This window comes from Brachyhypopomus gauderio, chromosome 19 (assembly GCF_052324685.1).
Source record: "Brachyhypopomus gauderio isolate BG-103 chromosome 19, BGAUD_0.2, whole genome shotgun sequence".
NCBI classification, from domain to species: Eukaryota; Metazoa; Chordata; class Actinopteri; order Gymnotiformes; family Hypopomidae; genus Brachyhypopomus; species Brachyhypopomus gauderio.
Window position 1 is genome coordinate 9,051,708 of NC_135229.1, and position 13,348 is coordinate 9,065,055.

The 13,348-nt window shown below is 41.4% G+C and overlaps 1 protein-coding gene and 1 long non-coding RNA gene across 4 annotated transcripts; both read right to left on the reverse strand.

Annotated features, from left to right (window-relative positions):
• Nucleotides 1-376: 376 nt before the first annotated feature.
• LOC143483287 (uncharacterized) lies at nt 377-1,203 on the reverse strand. 2 transcript variants are annotated; one of them, XR_013122466.1, is made up of 3 exons: nt 1,096-1,203; nt 904-972; nt 377-718 (listed from the first exon to the last, which is right to left on the reverse strand). It is a non-coding gene; the product is annotated as an uncharacterized LOC143483287 (long non-coding RNA). The 2 variants fall into 2 exon arrangements; XR_013122465.1 differs by having other exon boundaries at nt 904-1,189.
• Nucleotides 1,204-4,834: 3,631 nt separating this feature from the next.
• LOC143482912 (cytochrome P450 2G1-like) lies at nt 4,835-12,284 on the reverse strand. 2 transcript variants are annotated; one of them, XM_076981491.1, is made up of 9 exons: nt 12,068-12,284; nt 11,122-11,284; nt 10,050-10,199; nt 8,657-8,817; nt 8,286-8,462; nt 7,729-7,870; nt 7,270-7,370; nt 6,827-6,968; nt 4,835-6,229 (listed from the first exon to the last, which is right to left on the reverse strand). In XM_076981491.1, exons 1-9 carry the CDS (start codon nt 12,233-12,235, stop codon nt 6,048-6,050), a joined length of 1,386 nt encoding a protein of 461 aa, XP_076837606.1. In that variant the 5' UTR covers nt 12,236-12,284; the 3' UTR covers nt 4,835-6,047. The 2 variants fall into 2 exon arrangements, with proteins under 2 accessions (XP_076837606.1, XP_076837605.1); XM_076981490.1 differs by having other exon boundaries at nt 7,183-7,370.
• Between the last annotated feature and the right edge of the window lie 1,064 nt (nt 12,285-13,348).

The following is a 13,348-nucleotide window of genomic DNA, read 5'->3' on the forward strand; positions in this document are numbered from 1 at the left end:
GTGGTTGCATTGGCGGCTGGTCAATATGGGGCGCTAGGGTGCCGCCCCCTTAATATTGTTCCAATATTAAAATGAGTTTATTATAAACTGCGATAGTGAGGAAACTATTTAGTCACACTGTGTGTCTATATATATATATATATATATATATATATATATATATATAATATAACACTTCTAATTCTAAACTATTCATCAATGTGTCCAAGACTATTTGTAACATAACTGTACGAAATGAAAATGAATGAAGTTACATAATAAGAACAAATAAACTGGAATGTCCAATCCAAATCACAAAAGGTTCATAATACGCAGTCAATGGATTCACAAAGTTTGTACAGTATGTATCAAAAAACAGCTCACAAACCACCAATGGTTTAGTGCAACACTCGTTTACTTCAGGTTTCATTTATAAATAGAAACTGTCAAAATCCAAACACTGTGAATGAAGACGTTTTAAAACACGTAGAGAAGAGGTTCTGCTTCACCTCAGAAGTGGAGCTCCAGAGGTTGACGACTTCATGACAGCGATAGAGACTCCCTGATCTCCTCTCATCTGTGCCTTTGAATATGACACACTGACCCAGAACACACCCATTTTTGACTAGTCCAATCTCTCCTCATCTGTCTGAGTCCATAGATATGAAATGTTGTCCTCGTAAATTATGGCCAGTGTCTCGCCCGTGTCTGATACAGCTGCACTGGTTTGCACGTATGCCTAAAGGTCACAGGAGACAAAAATGAAGATAAAACACACAAAAAAATGACTTTTCAACATAATGTAAAAGCATGCAATCCCAAAATACACTGAATAAAGAAATTATATATGAATATCCAACCAATAACACCATTAAATTCAAAGCATTAATTTAAATAAGAAAATGTAACATTTTAAAACATTACACTTATCTCTGGAAGTGACCGGAAGGTTTCCATGGAGACTTGGTCATGCATGGAATCTTATAGCCTTGTCTAAACAAACAAACAAGTTTGATCTGATAAGGAACTTAAATAAATACATCCAAGATCTCTAAACAAATCAAACATTCTGACTAAACACAGCCCTAGAATGGCATTTGAAATCACACAATTTACATCAGCAGTAGTCTGATGTGTCTCTAAAAATCTGCACATCTTGATGCAGCAATGCAGAAACCGATTGACTGTTTGAAGGCTAATACTGATTAAGCTGGTGGAATCAGGTGTCACACCGGCTGGATTGGGATGAAAAACTGCAGTCACATCCTTCAAGGATTGAAAACACCTGATTTATATTCATCCATTTAGCACTGCACCTCTCAGATCTATTCTTACAGGTATTTCACCAAACAGGCTTAGAACTATCTGGACAACCATGCCAAATAAAACCTGAAACAACACTTTCCCCCCATGAAACTTCAGGTGTGTTTGAAATAGCCAATTATATTATACTATTCATACTATATCATGATTCATCGTACTTATGCATCCTTATTGGGCTAGGGTTAGCCTAACCCTAACCATACTACATATGACTCGTATTATTTGGGTGTAGTATTTGAGTTTTACTACTCGGGTACTTATTGGGTCCCAAATGCAACCGAAATCTATTTTTTCAGTAAAAAGATTCTCAGATGACATACCACTTCTGCCAAATATTTCAGAATGCGAACACAGTTATCTTCGCGATGTACTGCATCCTGTCGTCTAACACGAGACATTTCGACACCCAATACGTAAAAATAAACAAAAAAAAACCCTGGTGGATCCCAGTACAGAGAGAGAGAGAGCAAACATGTATACTTTCATATACATATGAGAGAGATAGTGAGCACACATGTATACTTTCAGAGGTGTCAATTCCAGGTTCAGAAAGTAAAAGTCCTCACCAGGAGTTTGCTCAGGCTTCCTGGATTGTGTTGATTCCACTAATTTTACCTCGATTGCACTAATTGGAAAATCTAGCAAGCTTGAGCAAAATCCTGGTGAGGACTTTTACTTTCTGAACCTGGAATTGACACCTCTGGCACTGTGTACCTCGATAACTCCCAGTGCAGTACTGTGTACTTTGTGAAATCCCAGTGCTTCCACAGAGCTGTCTAACATAGTCCAGGAGAGCTCCATATGCCCCAGTCTCTCACAGCTTCAGCTCATCAGCACACGCAGACTAAATTCTCACACAGCTGCACTACTCTGCTCTACACACATGCCTACAACAACATACCAATAATTTTATTCCAAATTTATTTGACTTTCAGTGAGATAAGGAACATGGCATATGACACCGAAGAATCTTGGGAATATGTTGGCTAAGAAATTGTATAGAGTAAGTAAGTTAACATTATGAAATCAAATACAGGTTGCATTTGTTTATGTACTTGTATTACATTCTGTGATGTATGTACTCTGCATGGACTATACTGGTGTGTGTCATCCGCGCTACTGGTGGGCGCTGTGCTGCCCCGTTGTGTGTTTCCGCCTGTGTACGCATACCAATGCAGATGCCTCAGTAAAGTAATATGGTTCAAATCATGAAACCGTGTCCATGTGTGTATCCTCGAAGGGTGGCCACCCACAACATAACACATTCGTTACAGCTCATTTCACAGACAGCTGAACAATTGTTCTCTGGCATTCAAAACAATCATTTTATAAATCCACCCACAAGTCACTCCTATGAATAACAGCTTGCATAATCATAATGAGAATGTGAATCAGCTGCAGTAGCACCTACAATAACTCTAACCCAAAACCTCACCCCTAACCTTAGTCCCTAACCCCTAACCCCTAACATTAACTTTTAACCCTAGATTTCCTTTCATACATATCACCATTGGATTTCTTCTTCCCCTTCTTCTCATGTGTTTAGTGTAACACTAAAGTATTTGAAGGAATTAAACAGTTTTATTTTGTGCATGTATGCATGATCAAAAAGCTCAGACTTCTGGCCATGAACACCTCCTTCTGTAACCGGGTCCTGGACGTTCTAACTGCCTCACTGAGCACTGGGTCCCTTGGGCTGTGTGTCCAGCACACTGTTGTTCACTTTGCTGACTCACAACTGTGCAGCAATGCACAACTTGAACCACATTATCACGTTTGCGGATGACTCTGTTTGCTTTGGTGGATCTCATCAGCAGGGACAACGAGCACACAGAGAAGGTGCAGCAGTGAACAGACTAGTACAAAGTCAAAAAGGTGAATGGATTTTGAAGTTAAAAAAGATGGTGGATGGCTTCGGGAAAATATAAGGTGATCACTCTCCGATCAGTATTGGTATTCCAATATTCCAGATTGGTTCCATCTAGCAGAGTCCCTCACCTGGACCCTCAGCACCAGCACCGCGGACACTTTTTGAGGAGGTTCGCCCCACCACACCACCCTCATCATGTTCTAAAGAGGAACTACAGGGAATATCCTGAGTAACTGCCTGGTTTGGGAATTTTGGACCACAAGACCCTGCAGAGAAAAGTGAAGACAGCTGAAATTATCATTGGATTCTCTCTCCCCTGCATCACGGACACCTGTGGTATACTGTAGTTGGTATAGGTGTATAGGTGAAATAGGTGTATAAGTGATATAGGTGGTATAGGTGTAAAGGTGGTAGATGTGGTATAGGTGTATAGGTGATATCGGTGGTATAGGTGTACAGGTGGTATAGATGTATAGGTGTATAAGTGATATAGGTGGTATAGGTGTATAGTTGTATAGTTGTATAGGTGGTATAGGTGTATAGGTTGTAGGTGTATATGTGATATAGGTGGTATAGGTGATAAAGGTGATATAGGTATATAGGTGGTATAGGTGTATAGGAGATATAGGTGGCATAGGTGATATAGGTGTACAGGTGGTATAGGTGATATAGGTGTATAGGTATATCGTTGGTATAGGTGATATAGGTGTATAGGTGGCAGTGGCGTGCACAGACATTTTGGGGGGCAAGTGCTCGGGGGGGGGGGGGGGAGTGAAGGGCACTTTTTAGCACACGTGGAACACTTCATTATAAAAAAAAAATTACAAGCACATGTTGAATGAAATTTGACTTTTATTTGTCACATTCTCTAAACGTGAGTTTTCAATGGAGAAAAAGTCACGCATCCAACTGATATAATTAATATCCAATATCCATGTCCTTCAGGTAACTTCTGTTTACCCTCCACTGTCTGCAGGCCTTGTTGCATATATTTTGCAATTAGTAAATCAATATAGGCCTACAATTAAGACAGTAAAAGACCGTAAAGTAGAAGAAGGAGTTATAGGCTACTGAGTGTTGTCATTACATGAATGCAGATGGACATTTTTCACAGGTAATGGGGAACTTCCCGTATCTTCTTTCACAAATGAATGTAATTTATGTTGCCTACCAAAACCTATACAACTGCTTAACTCTACCTTAATTATTTGTATGTGGTCGTCCTCACGTTATCTATCATTGATTTGGGCTAGTGCGACTAGTTTATCAGGTGACCAGTTGGCTAAAAATGCTTAGTAGTTTAGTGCTGTATGAGACATTTTACAACACAAGAAAATGATTTCACGTTGGGCTTAGAGGGCAAACAGTACGATTTGACTTGATGTGTATGTGACCTGGCTGGTGGGGACGGGAGAAGAAGTCTATCTGTGAGCGTGTGTGCTGTGCTGAAGACGCTTCCTTCCACTCGCTGAACTGAACTGCAGCTGCAGCGCATCTGATGTTAAAGGAAGAGAGAGGTCGGGTGTGTGCGAAGTGGTGGCTCATTTCAGGGCATTGTTTTTAATCGCTCAGGTTTTCAAAAGATCATTTCAAACCGACCTCAGTAAAATGATAATAATAATAAAATAAATTAAAAAACGAAGTTTCAAAAGGGCACTTTCGTTGATAAAGGGCAGAGTTGGTGGTGCTTTAGCACCACCTGATGTCTATGTGTGCACGCCACTAATAGGTGGTATAGATGATGAAGGTGATATAGGTATATAGGTGTATAGGTGGTATAGGTGTACAGATGGAAATCATTGAGACTGCTGACTAATCACTTTGTTACTGATTAGACCTTGTAACAGCAAATAAAAGCAAATGACCCACATTTAAGAGCATATCCATCTTTTAGTGTTTACTAAATAACAACCATCTAGAAAAAGGTAAAAACAAAAAACAAAACACTATAAAATGAAAATTTCCAAACAGCAGAATTATATGATATTTGGTTATTTTGGCTATGAGAAAAGATAATATGTAATCATTTTAAGCAGTAAGTGAAAAACATTATAACACAAATAATAACAGAACACACGGTTTGTTATTTTATTTACTGCCTGTTTTTGAATAGTTTCTGAAGATAATTTGTAATGATGTGTTAATTTTGCCCAAATGTACATATATGTTAGTGTCATAGTATATGGTTAGGGTTACAGAAATAAGATTAGGGTTATAGGGATAGGGTTACAATTGTATGGCTATAGGGATAAGATTACAATTATAGAGTTAGGGTTATAGGGATAGGGTTAGAGTTGTAGGGTTCTAGGATTAGGGTTACAGTTGTAGGGTTATTGGGTTAGGGTTACAGTTACAGGGTTACAGGGTTATTGTGTTAGAGTTACAGGGTTATTAGGTTAGGGTTACAGGGTTATTGGGTTAGAGTTACAGGGTTATTGAGTTAGGGTTAGAGTTACAGGGTTATTGGGTTAGGATTATAAAGATAGAGTTACAGTTAAAGGGTTGTTGGGTTAGGGATATAGTTAAAGGGTTATGGGGTTAGGGTTACAGTTACAGGGTTATTGGGTTGGGGTTACAGTTAAAGAGTTATTGGGTTGGGGTTACAGTTACAGGGATATTGGGTAAGGGTTACAGTTACAGGGTTATTGGGTAAGGGTTACAGTTACAGGGTTATTGGGTTGGGGTTACTGTTAAAGGGTTATTGTGTTGGGGTTACTGTTACAGGGATATTGGGTAAGGGTTACAGTTACAGGTTTATAGGGCATTAGACAACTGGAAACAGTTTATGTACAATTGAGTAAATACAATGGTGCAGCATCAATAGACATCCAACACTGTACATCATGTTCAATGAAGACTGCAGTACTGTGCATGGTCAGCGGGGGGAAGCAATGAGCTGGAACTTGCGAGGCAGGTTGGCGAAGCCACTGATTTCAGGGGTGGGATCAACACTGTCTGGGCCACCAGGAGTGCTGAAGGTGAAATTCTGGAGCAGAGACACGATGAAAAGAAAGATCTCCATACGAGCCAGAGACTCACCCACACATGACCGCTTACCTGCAGAAGCAAACAGGGGTGGTCACCATTAACATGTGCCTACAATGTGTCTGATTATGTATGTATCTGATATATCTGACAAACATAATTTAGGTTTAGGTTTCAGGACACATGTCTAGCTGTACACACTGAGACCAATGTTTGAGGTTAATAATTATCCTGATCTGTTTCATCATTCAAAGCAAAATCCACAGAGCAAAGAGAATGTTGGGGAGTGTGTTGTGTGTGTGGTGCGTTTGTGTGGGGGGGTAGGGGGTATTTGTCATTTGGAAATGAAATGAAATGTGCCATATTTGTCAACTGGGATTTTCACCTCAATTGAAATTTGTCCTCCACATTTACCCATCTGTGCAGTTAGAACACACACACACACACACACTAATGAATACTAGGGGGCTGTATCACACGTGCCCAGAGCGGTGGGCAGCCCTAGCCCGGCGCCCGGGGAGCAGTTGGGGTTTGGTGCCTTGCTCAAGGGCACCTCAGTCATGGCCTTAGAATGTTAGGTCTGGGGGTGTTTCAGGGTATGTTAGGACTGTGAGACTAGTTCCTCACACCCTGTGGTGATATATCAGACTGTTTCATGACAGCACTCACCTGCAGAAAAGGGGAGGAATGCCGGATTGTTTTTAAAGTTGCCGTTCTTATCCAGGAAGTGGGTGGGGTTAAATGTCCAGGGGCTGTCCCAGTGTGCCTCGTCCCTCAGAACGGAGTGCAGCACAGGAAAAATCACGGTGTCCTGCAGGGTGACGTGTGCTAGGGGTCACATGAGGTAATGGGGAGCCTGGATCACTTGAGATCACTATGGGGTTAATGAAATCTTCTCCAAAATGAACAGCTTTTGTTTTCTTTGGTAAACTTTGGTTTTATGCCCATGGTTAAAACTTTATAAATTAACAAAGTTCATGAACTTGTACAAGCCCACTTCTGAAAACTGTATTGTTCACTGTTACCTTGGGAATGGTGTAGTCTCTGAATATGATGTCATGTGTGGCATAATGGGGAAGACTGAGTGGAATCAGATCAAGATAACGTTGCACCTCATGGATAACTGCATTAGTGAAGGGGAGGGACTTCCTGTCTTCCATTGAGGGGCATCTGTCTCGACCAATCACAGTGTCGATCTCTTCCTGCATGTGCTCTGATGGAACAGCATTTGAAAGACATTTGTATACACAGCCCATCGTATCATTTACTATGGTAATGTGAACACAGCCCAACACAATCATGCATAAGCAGAACAAAGATGTCCTGCAAATAGGAATCTAATTGCTTCCAAAATATGATAATATTTTCATGGGTTTTTATTAACGTAAGTAACCTATGATTGGCACTGTATGTCCAAATACAGCTACTGTTTGTTAAGGTCTGGTGCTGATCAATGTCTACCCTGTATATCAGGGTGTCTGATCAGCAGCATGAGGGTGTATCTGATAATGTCTACCCTGTATATCAGGGTGTCTGATCAGCAGCATGAGGGTGTATCTGATAATGTCTACCCTGTATATCGGGGTGTCTGATCAGCAACATGAGGGTGTATCTGATAGTGGTGCTGGTGGTCTCTGTCCCTGCCAGGAACAGGTTGAGGACGGTGCCCATCATATTGTCATAGTGGAACTCTGTAGCTGGACTTCCTTTCTCCTGTGAACAGTACAATATCTGGTATTGACAGATATTTATGACAAATAATGACATGATAATTATGTAATGTTATGATTTACACATAACAAGACATACTGAAATCATTAAACCAAAAAACAAGAATTTCTTTCTAATATTGGAAAAGCACCTATTTGACAGATTTAAAAATAAATAAGAAATATTTCTTATGAATAAATATGTATTCTGCAGAGCAGGATCCTCAAACTCAAAAGTTTGTTTTTGTATTTTCTGTTGTAACTTGTATAGTTCAACTTCAAATGGTGGATTGAGTTATGCTTTGCAGCAGAAAAACCCCCAAACTGCAGTGCAGTCCAGTTTAAAGTGTTCTGGAGGTGCTCAGGACTGAACAGACAGTGACTGCTGCAGTAGCATCTGTGGGCAAATCTTCATCTACCTGGTCGAGTCGAATAAGGAAACAGTCGATGAAGTCTCGGGGGTCACTGGGGTCGAGTGTCTCCTTGTGCTGTTGGACTTTGCCCATAGCAAAGGTCCTGAGCTCCTCCACCTCCTTCTTAAAGCTGAGATGACGACCCGGAAGGAGTTTGATCACACGTGGGAAGATATTGTACAGCTGTGATGAGACAATTGAACGGGTTTGTGACGTTAGCATGTTGTGCTAGGAGGAAATGTGTTGTGTTCATTTGTAATTTGGCAAGTGGACACCACTATGTCCTGTCACAAATTGTTCTCTTTACATTTTTGGAAGTCAGCAAGGATGTTCTCTCTGTCTTCTCCATACATGTCCGTTCGTCTTCCGTTCCTCACCTGTCCCCATCCACTGCTTGCAAAGCCCAATACTCCAGAGATCAAACCCAGCAAGTGAAGGTAGCTGCTGTCCTCATAACTAAACCGCTGCCCAAACACGAGTACGCAGATCACGTTGGACACGGCTCGGCTCAGGTGGAACGTGGGGTCAAACGGAGCAGCTACAGGAAGCAAACATGGTAACATCAAACTAACATAATAAACTCAAAACACACAACTCAATGAACTAGTAGTTACTTTGTTAAAAGCAGGAAGCAGGGGTGTAATCCTGTAATCTTGGCTCCCTTCCCAAAAAAAAGACTAAGACCTATTACATATAAGTGAAAACATTTTTTTATGCATTTGTTCAAGTCATAAAAGGATAATCACTAGGCTGCTATTTAATAATCATTTTAATGTTAATTGTTGCAGCTACAGCTGTAATTTCTACATGGCAGGTGTAATCTCTACATGGCAGCTGTAATTTATATGGGGCAGTTGTAATTTCTTCAGGGCATCTGTTATCTCTATGGGGGGTTGTAATCTATATAGAAAAGATATAATCTCTATGGGGGAACTATAATCCATATGGGCAGCTGTAATCTACATAGGGAACATGAAAAGTTAATGTTTTGTTTGTTTGAGCTGGACCTGTCTTCAGTTGCCTACTGAAGCCATATAAACTGACTTGTATGAGTCTGGCATACAAGGATATGTTACGAAGCACCATATATATCATATAACTACTAAACTCACCAGAATGTAAATTATAGTGGTGTACTGATAGTAACCGTCTGTTCCTATTTTTAGAATGATAACCTAAAGAGTTTGCCAAGATAACCTTACTAGGCTAAGTGTTAATGGATCCAGAGTGGCTAGGATCATGCATTCACACTCTCCAGCCAATCATGGGCCTGAGATGTCCTAACCCTAACCCTAGATTCTTCAGGGGATTCTGTACCTGAAATGGAGATTCATGTATATGTGCAGTGCTTTTTTTTTACATTATTGTAATGTGGAGAACACAATACTTACAGTTCCTGATTATAATACCTGATATTTATTAGCTTGAGTTGCCAGAAAAAGAATGATGTTCCTTTATTCCTTCATTATTTTTTCTCACAAGGTTTATCCGTTAAAACTACTCAGTTTATCAGCCAATTTTCCAATCGGTATCTCTGAACAGTATGAATACTGTTGTTAGTGTTGTTTACCTGTTGAATTATCTAACTAGAGCCATAAAACCTAGAAGAAATTATTCAACTGTTGTCTGACCCTGCCATTCTCTCTAATCTGTTTGTTCTCAACCGTCTGCGACTCATTGGAATGTCCAGTTCCCCCCAAGCATCCTGCCAAATATCATAAACTACGGGTTACACTACTGGTTGGTGGAGAAACAGACGAAGCTCCTCACAGTTTGTGTCTCTGACAGAGTCCAACAGGTGTTTGCTCTCCTCCTGAATCCACTCCTCCATCCTCTTGCGTCCCATCCCAAAATCTCTCAGCGTAGTGAGCGTGAAATGCCGGAGCTGATGCCAGCATTCTCCATTACTGAGCGTGAGCCCTGAAGAAGACAGACAGAGGCTGAGAGAGACAGAGAGAGGCAGAGACACAGAGAGAGAGAGAGAGAGAGAGAGAGAGAGGGGGGAGGCAGAGACAGAGATAGACAGACAGAGAGAGATAGAGTAGCTCGTTTTCTGCCTGGGAGATCCACACTCTGGCCTTGTCTATGTTGCTGTGATCACCAAGCACTACACCTGTAGAGCAGAGTGTTAACAACACCATACTGATGTATTCAGTCCTAAGGGAGAACACATTCTGTCATCCTGATGAACATGTGGACTGTGCTAAGTAAACCTGATTGTGTTTATCCTCCCTGAATACAGATGAGCAGTGTGAATATACCCAAGCTGCTCTTGTTCTCCAGTATTTCATATGTACTACCTTAAAACCCACAAAAAACCCAAATCTTAGTGTAATAATGAAATATGTCAGTTTTTCTTAAAGAATACCACATTGTAGAGCAAAAATGATACAAACCACTCACTCATTAAATATCTAATTAAATCTTCACATTAAATCTTGAATCTATGGAAACATTTGGAAAATGGGCCCTTAATAGGTTTCTGATGAATACATCAACATGGCCCTCTCCTCTTCCCTCTCCTCCTCCCACTCCTCCTCTCTACTCCACCCTCTCCTCCTAGCCCCCTTCCTCCTCTCCTCCCCTCTCCCCCTCTCCTCCTTCTCCTTCCTCCTCTCCTCCCCTCTCCCCCTCTCCTCCCTCTCCTCCTTCCCTCCCCTCTCCTCCTCCTCTCCTACTCATCCTGTGGGTGTTTGTCAATGTGTGTCAGTAGGGTAGTGTGAGAAGTATAACAACCTGACGTCATATAGTGTTTTTGTGGCAGTACTTAACTGTGAGTCTTGTGAAGTGCAAATGCGTCTACACAACCTTATCAGTGAGCGTGTTGTAGGCTCAGTCTCACCATGGCCATTTGAAGCTGTTTGAACAAACGGGATTGGTGCTCTGCCTACGAAGTCATCCGCCTGGTCTATGAGTGCCTCCTTGACTGCATCGTAGCCCACCAACACCACCACTCTCTGGGGTCCCAAATATACTGTCATCACAGGCCCGTAGGTCTTACTCAACTGTTAAAGGACAGACACATCACCAGCAGGTCCCAGGACAACAGCAGGTCACAGGACCTCCTGACCTCTTAACCCCATGCTCCATGATGACCAGTAAAACTTTTTATAATCTGTGAAGAGCTGAATCACATGAAGGACATTAAGGAGTGTAGATTAATAATGGCAAACTGAAGACTAACATTAGGACCCACTGCCTTAGACCCTTTCACAACACTATCACAGCACTATAAGTTTATTTGATTCCTGTTTTAATAAACCAGATTAGGTCATCACTGGATTACCCCACTCGTGCAATACTGTGGCCTCCAGGAATTCACTCTGACACCCAGATCAGACAGATTTTTAAAGAATATGGACAAGTGTTTTATTCCACTAGCAGATTAATAAAACTTCAGAATATGGTTCTTTGTTTCTGATGTAGAGTGACTACATGACAAAAGTTCCATATTCCTGATGGAATTTACAAAAGTTCTCAAATTTGTAAAATACTGCAGGTGATGTAAACAGTATAAACAAACATAAGGCACTTTGGAATATGATGTGGTTCTTTAATCATGACTGTATGTCTTTGCAGGTCAAAAAACACCATACATGTAAATTGAATGATCTACATGTCAGTACTGGCTTACATCCATTTAATATGTTACTGGATTTATTTAGCATTTGCACGTATCTCCACTAATTCCATCCCAATAAAATCCCTGTAACACACTTCTGTCACCAAAGACCACATATGGAAAATACATTTAATTCCGGTATAAATACACATGATTTCTTCTTTACCTTCAGGAAGGTTTTAAACGGGGCACGGCGGTTCAGGGTGAGGATGTTGCCAAGTAGAGGCAGAGCAGCAGGTCCTGGAGGGAGTTTTTGAGCTTTACTCCTCTGTCTGATCACCAATATCAGAATGGCCAGTAAACCCAGCACAATAGCTGTGCTGGATATTTCCATGACTCCTGTCCTGTCTCTACTGATATTTAAGACTGACTTCTGCTTCTTGTTCTTGCTTGTTTGCTAGCTGATGTTCCCAGAGGGCTGTTCAGGTTTTATAAGTAGCAGGGAGGGAAGAGGAGGAGGGAGGAGGAAGAGGAGGTGGAGCTGTTTGAGTGTTTATGGGACAGAAGTCCACTTCATCCAGGGTGCCTCAGCCTTGTAGACTAATGGGTTATGTATTATTGTTCTATGCAACATGTGGAATAGCACAATCAGTGGGGACCAAATATTCCCACAGAGAGAAACATCGGACACGTCTAACCTTGTAGGGAACTCCTTGTGGTCCTCATGATTGTGTCTCTCTGTTTGCTTCTTTAACTACCCTGACTGCTGTGTCTCCTCATTTGTGTCCTGACTGCTCTATGATCAACAAATGAAGTTGTAAATAAAATGTTCCCTGGACAATCTGTCTGACCTTGGGGACTATCACTTTCCTTGCCTGGTGGTGAGTTCCTCACCTCAGAGCCTACAGAACCTACAGAACCTCAGAGTCTACAGAACCTACAGAACCTCAGAGCCTACAGAACCTCAGAGCCTACAAAACCTACAGAACCTCAGAGCCTACAGAACCTCAGAACCTACAGAACCTCAGAGTCTACAGAACCTACAGAACCTCAGAGCCTACAAAACCTACAGAACCTCAGAGTCTACAGAACCTCAGAGCCTACAGAACCTACAGAACCTCAGAACCTACAGAACCTCAGAGTCTACAGAACTTCAGAACCTACAGAACCTCAGAGTCTACAGAACCTCAGAGCCTACAAAACCTACAGAACCTCAGAGTCTACAGAACCTACAGAACCTCAGAGTCTACAGAACCTACAGAACCTCAGAACCTACAGAACCTCAGAGTCTACAGAACCTCAGAGCCTACAAAACCTACAGAACCTCAGAGCCTACAGAACCTCAGAGTCTACAGAACCTCAGAACCTACAGAACCTCAAAGTCTACAGAACCTACAGAACCTCAGAGCCTACAGAACCTACAGAACCTCAGAACCTACAGAACCTCAGAGCCTACAAAACCTACAGAACCTCAGAGTCTACAGAACCTACAGAACCTCAGAGTCTA

Excerpts from the sequence above, each read along its gene's own strand:
- LOC143482912 (XM_076981490.1), bottom strand. The coding sequence starts at position 12,235 with ATGGAAATATCCAGCACAGCTATTGTGCTGGGTTTACTGGCCATTCTG. Across the intron at positions 8,818-10,049 it reads CTCTGTCAGAGACACAAACT|CTGCTCCGTTTGACCCCACG; the intron begins GTGAGGAGCTTC and ends TGCTTCCTGTAG. Across the intron at positions 7,871-8,285 it reads TCCTTATTCGACTCGACCAG|GAGAAAGGAAGTCCAGCTAC; the intron begins GTAGATGAAGAT and ends TACTGTTCACAG.